This window comes from Rhinolophus sinicus, chromosome 15 (assembly GCF_057876585.1).
Source record: "Rhinolophus sinicus isolate RSI-liver-muscle chromosome 15, RSI-T2T, whole genome shotgun sequence".
In the NCBI taxonomy this organism is placed as follows: Eukaryota; Metazoa; Chordata; class Mammalia; order Chiroptera; family Rhinolophidae; genus Rhinolophus; species Rhinolophus sinicus.
The window spans coordinates 48,501,431-48,508,396 of record NC_142515.1 but is presented as its reverse complement, the minus strand read 5'-3'; the positions used below and the strand labels follow the sequence as shown (position 1 = coordinate 48,508,396).

Here is a 6,966-nt window from a genome sequence, read left to right as displayed (position 1 = left end):
CCCCCCACTGCTCGAGGAGGTATTAACACTGGCTGAGGGCCAAGAATGTCACACATAGTAACTCCCCAAATCTTCACAACCTATGGGATCTACACTATTGTTATCCTCATTTTTAGTTGAGGAAACTGAGGCACAGCGAGGCTGAAGAAGGTTCGGGGCCACACAGCCAGTATACAAGCAAGGTGGCCCAAACCCAGACCGCCTGGCTCCCAAGCCTGTGCTGGAAGCTCCTCCTCTGTGCGGCTCTTCTGTCTCACAAATGTGATGCTGTGGGTCAGAAGTAAGGAAATTGCCCCTGCTGGTGTGTTTATCATACCAAAGGTGAATCTCAAAGTTTTCAGGACCCTGTGCCTTGTCCGCATTAAGCCTCACTGTTTGCCTCAGGCCTCCACAGCTCAGTCTACTCTACTTGAAGGGTGAGCTGCTGGCCCTCGCGGTTTGTTTCCTGAGGGCTGTCAGCAGGGCCGGATGAAGAGGTGAGGACAGGGTGGGTGCTAGGGGAGGAGGGAGGGTGAAGGGGACCTGTGACCACAATTTGGGGGCAGGGCAGGAAACAGAAGTGACATGAACGGTGGCCTGGTAATAAGCTGTGTGGTGAGCCTGCCTGGAGGGCTCACACCACCATTTCAGGAGCCTTCCATGGGGAGAGAGGGTGTCTGTATAGGAGCATCTCAACATAGGACTTCAGGTACGGAGGAAACAGGGGTCAGGGAGGGTGTCAGGGAGGCTGGGAGTGCCTGGGCGGGAGTGCCGCTGCTCCTTCGGAAGAAGAGACTGACAGAGCAGGAAGTGCTGTGACCCGAAAGACAAGCGACTTAGGTCCCACACTGTGCTCCGTCACTAACTCGCTGGGCCACCTCAGGCTGACTCCGAGCTTAAGTTTCCTCATATGCAGAATGAAGAGGTTAGAATACAGCCCTGAGCCCCCTTCAAACACTGACAGTGAAAGCCTCTAAGAAAGCTGGAAACAGGCTTCCAGAGAGATAACAGGCTGAGGGCCACGATGAAGGCTGAGCTCCTTAGATTAAGGATATAAACTGTGCTGGCCTCCTACGTGGGATCATCTGACGGCCTTTGAAAGACTCCCTTTCTCCTATTTACCTCCCTGGGGCCTGCCCTCTTGCCTGGAACTCCACCACTCAAGTCACTCCTGTGGGTAGAGCACGGAAGGCTCCCGCAGGGGAAGTTCCTGCTCCCATAATCCCCTGTGTCTCAGAGAAGCTGCGGGCCCTGGCAGGAGGGGAAAGGCCTCCAAGAAGCTCAGTTTGGATAAGGGTAGAGAGGAGATTCCAGATCATAAGCAGGCCAGGTGAGACTCCAGAGCCACCTCAGAATGAGGAAGACCCTTCTAATTGTTGTCCAATAGTAGGCAATAGGTAGCTTGCAGTCATGCCAGAATTCCACAGAGCATGGCAGAGGATGCCATAGAGGAGAGTTGGGCATCAGGGGACCTGGAGAGCAAACTCAAAGGCCCCTCCCACACAGGATCTAAGGACATAAGCATGTGGACAGCTTTTACTCTAGAATTCAGGCTGATGTTCTTCCCTGAGGCTCACAAAGAGGGCCCCAAAGGGAAAATGGGGAGAATAAGGGTGCTGCACAGCCTCATTTCTTTTCCATTTCTCTTAACTGCTTAGTGGGCGGGGGAAGAGGGACAAGAGAAAGAATGAGAGAGGTAGGGAGGGGAAAGCTTGTGCTGGGGTCACGAATGGCACTTCTATAGAATCCAGCCTTCTCTAGAGTCCCGAGTTCCCTTCCCAAATCTATGGCTACTCCCCCTTCCCCTCCTCTGTGCACAGAGTCCCCTCCCCACCAGCAGCCACTGTGGTCCCAGGATTGATCCTCGATCTCCATTAGGCCTTAAATAGCAAAATCCTAGCAAGGGGCTCCTCGTGGCTGTGTGACCTGAGGCTATGTCACTTCCCCTCTCTAGGTCCATCTGTACAATGTGGAGGGAGTGGATCAGGTTTGTAGGCGCCATTTCATCTCTAATATTCAATGACAAGAGCTGTCTCATTTCTCCCTATTCTATGCCCTGATCATCCACAGCTGGGGGAGGGGTCGGCCACCCTCCGCCTCTGCCCCCTGCTTCCCAGAGCCCACACGCCGGTTGTCTCCACAGCTCCATGGCCACTCGTGTGCTCCTCTTCGGCATCCTCCTCCTGCTGTTACCCACGCCCGCCCCTGCCCCCTGCTACACTGCTGCACGCTCCGAGTGCCGACGTGTTCGCAAGTTCGTGCCGGGCTCAGGGTTGGCAGGGGAAGGTGTGGATGTGACCAGTCTCAAGCGCTCAGGCTATTTCCTAGTGGACACACTGCGCTACCTGAGGCCGGACGGCACCTGCACCCTCTGCCGCAATGCCCTGCAAGGGGGTGCCCCCCAGCGCTTACCCCTGGCACTTACTGACTGGCGTGCCCAGGGCTCAGGCTGCCAGCGTCATGTGGCCAGTGCCAAGGCCAGCTCCACAGAGGCCGTGGCTGGGCAGGCGGCCAGCAGCATCCGCAATGACTGGCGTGTGGGACTGGAAGTAAATCCCCATCCCAGCACCAGTCAGCGTGTAGCAGTGGCCGGCTCGCACTCCAAGGTAGCCAACTTTGCAGCCGATAAAACCCACCAGGACAAATACAGCTTCAATACTGACGTGGTGGAGTGTCGTTTCTACCGGTAAGCACTGGGGGCGGGGGCAGAGGGATATTGAAAAAGGGGGTCTTGAACTCAGGGTGGTCTGGAAGCTGTGGAATGGCAGGATGGGGATGCAGAGGCTGCTTCGATCCAAGGAAACTTCAGTCCTGGTTCTCACACACCAGGAGGTCCAGTGCCCTATGGCCGATCTCGAGCCCATAGAGCGAACAGGTGGAGGGGAAGCGAGCAAGGGCATGCTGAGAGACCGTCATGGTACTTTCAAGCTTACTGATTGCCCAATCCCCTCTTTCCTGGGCATTGCCAGTCTTCTGTGGGCAGGAGACCTGGCTGCATCCTTCCCATCCCTGGGCCTCTTTCATCCACTCAGCCACTATTTGTGCCTGCCTTGACAAGCTCTGTGCGGGGAATTAGTCCTACAGTGTGGAGCAGGAGTCGTCACGCCCCCAGCTCTCAAGGATCTAGGTCGCCCACCTGAGAAATGCGTGGTCTCCATGACCTGCCCTGATTTCTCACACTGGGAGGCCACGTTGCCTCTATAGGGAGACAGGGCGCTTCCTGCCTGCGTGACCAGAGCTGTCAGGGGCCCACATATATAGGTCCAATCCAGGAGACAGACAGACGAAAGCCACAGGACTAGGTTCCAAAGCTAGAGGGATACCACCAGTTCAGAATCATCGCTTTTATCATTATAAAGCGAAAAAGAGAGAAAAAACTTTTATTTTGAAAAGGAAAAGCAAAAATGCCTATCCAAAGTAGCTAGGTCACTGAGGGGCTACAGATAGAGTGGGTTTCCTGGGTTTAGCTTCTAGTTCTGCCGGTTACATGTGACGTTGGGCAATCTTGAGGGAGTTATGGAGTGAGGGAAAGATCACCCACTGCTGGGCCCACTGATGTTTTTACTTTCCCCCACAGTTTTCACCTGATACACTCTCCCCCACTGAACCCCGATTTCAAGAGGGCCATCAGGGCCCTGCCCCCCCACTTCAACACCTCCACAGAGCCCAGCTACCTCAGGCTCATCAGCCACTACGGCACTCACTTTATCCGCTCCATGGAGCTTGGCGGCCGGATCTCGGTCCTCACCGCCCTGCGCACCTGTGAGCTGGCCTTGGAAGGGCTCACAACGGATGAAGTAGCAGACTGCCTGGAGGTCGAGGCTGAGGTCAGCATAGGCAGCCATGCCAGCATCTCAGCTCAACGCAAGGCCTGTGAGGAGAAGATGAAGCAGCACAAGTTGGGGACTTCCTTCCACCAGGCCTACAGGGAACGCTATTCTGAAGTAGTAGGCGGCCACCACACCTCCACGCACGACCTGCTGTTTGGGAACCACGCTGGGCCCGAGCAGTTCTCAACCTGGGTAGCCTCACTGCAGGACAGCCCCGACCTGGTGGACTATACCCTGGAGCCTCTGCATGTGCTCTTGGAGAGCCAGGACCCACGGCAGGAGGCACTGAGGCTGGCCGTGAGCAAGTATGTGACACACAGGGCACGCTGGAGGGACTGCAGCCGACCCTGCCCCCCGGGGCAGCAGAAGAGCCCCCGTGACCCCTGTCGGTGTATGTGCCACAGCTCAGCGGTCACCAACCAGGACTGCTGTCCCCGGCAGAGGGGCCTGGCCCATCTGGAGGTTATGAACTTCCAGGCAAAAGGTCTGTGGGGAGACGTAATCACTTCCACAGATGCCTATTTGAAGATCTTCTTTGCAGGCCGGGAGCGGAGCACAGGTACAGTGTGGAACAATAACAATCCCCAGTGGATGACACGACTGGATTTTGGGGATGTGCTTCTGCCCACAGCGAGGCCCCTGAGAGTGCAGGTCTGGGATGCAGACAATGGTCAGGACGATGACCTCCTCGGCACCTGTGACGAGACTGTAATATCTGGCTTCCATCAGGTGACGTACTGTCCGCTGAATCATGGTCACCTTAACTTCTCCTACCATGCTAAATGTTTGCCTCACCTGACTGGGAAAACCTGTCTGGAGTACGCCCCCCAAGGGCTTCTGGGGGAGCCTCCAGGAAACCGGAGTGGAGCAGTGTGGTGAAAACAGTGGGCCTTGAGAGGACCAGTATGTCCACACTGAAGGAGTTCTCACAGAGGTAGCCAGGGCCTATCTATCTTCACATCCCCATTAGACAGATGGAAAACTGAGGCTTTTTTTTTCCAATGAGGCAGGCTGAATTTATAGGCCAGCCCTGAATCTCTTCATCCAAACTGCCTTGGTTCTCAGCTATTCTTGAGCCCAGGAAATGAGCTGGAACTGAGTCATGATGTACAGTCACTGCTACACAGGCCTCAGCTTAGCTCAGGAGCTGGGCAGAAGGCCAGGAGGCCGTTCCCAGCCTCCTGGGATACTTGGTGTCATTTAAGACCCTCCCTTGCAGCCCTTTCTAGCATGGTGAATTCATCGTATTAGATATTTCTGCCCCCAGCTGCTCTGTTTGCTCTGTCTTCTTTGCCCAAGTTGTGCCCCTCAGATAAACTAAGGGCTATCTTGCGTCTCTCACTGTGTACACAACCGGACAGAGGACCAATAAATGTGATGTGATGGTAACTACGATGGTGGTTGTTGTGGCAGAGGAGAGGCTGGGACCAAATACAGCCCTGGAAATAAACTGCTACTCTAGCAACCCTATACAACAGGACAGGTGGTTCACCCCAGGGACAGGCAGGCAATAGAAATAAACCACTTTTGTTGGAAATGGGGGGACCCAAAATATTTTACTTTGCTCATAACCCTCTGATTCAAGAACCATAAATTCGGTGATAAATGGCAACGGACATTCAGCTCCCAGCTAGGGGACAATGGAGAGTGGGGACAATGGTGGACTGAAGGCCGCATGTCTTACCTACAGGGTCTGTAGCTGTGCACCAGCCAAACATTTCCAGGCAAGACTGTGAGCCCAGGGCTGCCAGGTCTCCCAGATTCTTAAAGTAACCAGAAATCCAAGCTTGACTTCTAGCAATTCATTTCACCTTGTAAAAATAAACCGATGTGGGAAGACATGGTACAAGCTGAAGAGAAAACGTATGTGGGCCATAATCTGAAGCAATCAGTTTGGAAACTAACTTCAACAGACCTATTTGGCAGGCGGAACAGCTCTCCCCGGTCCCGCAATTTAAGGGAAGAGGGCAGTGGTTCCAACAAGTGGTGACGGAGGGTCTCCTAGCCTTGGTGTGCAGTAAACCCCAGAGCCTTGGGGTCTGATATAAAATGAAATGGTTTTTGTTTCACGTGCCTCAGATACAGACCTCAAAGCAGTCCCACTGAGTGGGTGGCAGATTCAGGGCGGCCTCCGATGTCATGGGTTTTGGATGTGCAGGACTATTGTCAGGGGCTCAGCATAGCCCTCCTGACTCAAATTAAGCCCCATGAGGTTTGTGTGGACCTCTAGGCTCAAAAGTCCTGAAGTAATATTACATGGACCTTGACTCCCCAAGTGGGGCGAAAGCACCAGCTGAACCCTAAAAGCCAGCTTGAAACCACCATTCTTACATGTTTCCGTTCACAGCCACACACACAAACAAGAGCACAAGAGAAATCATGAAACTTCACCCTGGCTGCTGCACTAACTGGAAATAAACATGGGTGGGGGCTATACCATCCGGGGAAAGCAGGGGCAGTGCAGGCTTGGCTAAGAGGACAGCTCCGGCAAGAGGTGGGACGGAGACTTGATCAAGTAGCCACATGGTCAGGGTCCAGCAAGTCCCTTTGCTCCGTGGGCCTTGGTTTCTCCAAAAGGACAATTTTTTATTATTATTATTATTTTTTACGCCCTTCTCAGAACTGTTTGGAAGGAGGCCATGAGCCTTTCTACAACGTCCGTGCTATGGAAGGGGTGCTGAAAGGTCATCTCCTTTCCAGATGACTGAAAGTAAAACCTTTCCAGTTTTACTTATAGGAAAAGTGAGGCCCTTTGGGGGAAGGAATTTAAGTGTGGTTACAGCAGTCGATGGCAGAGCCAGGTCTCTTCAAGTCCTGGGCACTCAACTCCAAGCACAGCTTTGGAGAGGCCAGTAGGTCTCCAAAAGTGGGCTCTTAGGAGAAAAGATGGGCTATGACCAAGGAGAAGGAATGGCCCACACTTGATGAGGGGCCGCTATGGAGCCCCCAGCCCAAACTCAAGACCCAACATGACGTTCTTCTTGTCACTCCATGTGGACATTGGGGTACTTTGTCACACGTGAGGCCCCTGGTTTGTTTGGGAAATTCCACACTTTATCAGATATCTGCCATTGGCCCTCCAGGGCTTGCCTTCACTCTGCTGGCCCTGCACTGGCCCAGGACGCTGATCTGTCTGAGCATGTCCGTCAGTGGGCAG

The 6,966-nt window shown here is 53.9% G+C and overlaps 1 protein-coding gene across 3 annotated transcripts; it reads left to right on the top strand.

Moving 5' to 3' along the window:
* The first annotated feature begins 553 nt into the window (after positions 1-553).
* On the top strand, positions 554-5,201 carry PRF1 (perforin 1). 3 transcript variants are annotated; one of them, XM_074339550.1, is made up of 4 exons: positions 567-688; positions 1,934-1,966; positions 2,123-2,665; positions 3,557-5,201. In XM_074339550.1, exons 2-4 carry the CDS (start codon positions 1,947-1,949, stop codon positions 4,686-4,688), a joined length of 1,695 nt encoding a protein of 564 aa, XP_074195651.1. In that variant the 5' UTR covers positions 567-688; positions 1,934-1,946; the 3' UTR covers positions 4,689-5,201. The 3 variants fall into 3 exon arrangements, with proteins under 3 accessions (XP_019567976.2, XP_074195650.1, XP_074195651.1); XM_019712417.2 differs by lacking the exon at positions 1,934-1,966 and having other exon boundaries at positions 554-688; XM_074339549.1 differs by lacking the exon at positions 1,934-1,966 and having other exon boundaries at positions 566-688; positions 2,050-2,665.
* Positions 5,202-6,966: the final 1,765 nt, after the last annotated feature.

Excerpts from the sequence above, each read along its gene's own strand:
- PRF1 (XM_074339549.1), top strand. The coding sequence starts at position 640 with ATGGGGAGAGAGGGTGTCTGTATAGGAGCATCTCAACATAGGACTTCA. Across the intron at positions 689-2,049 it reads ATCTCAACATAGGACTTCAG|CTGGGGGAGGGGTCGGCCAC; the intron begins GTACGGAGGAAA and ends GATCATCCACAG. Across the intron at positions 2,666-3,556 it reads GTGGAGTGTCGTTTCTACCG|TTTTCACCTGATACACTCTC; the intron begins GTAAGCACTGGG and ends TTTCCCCCACAG.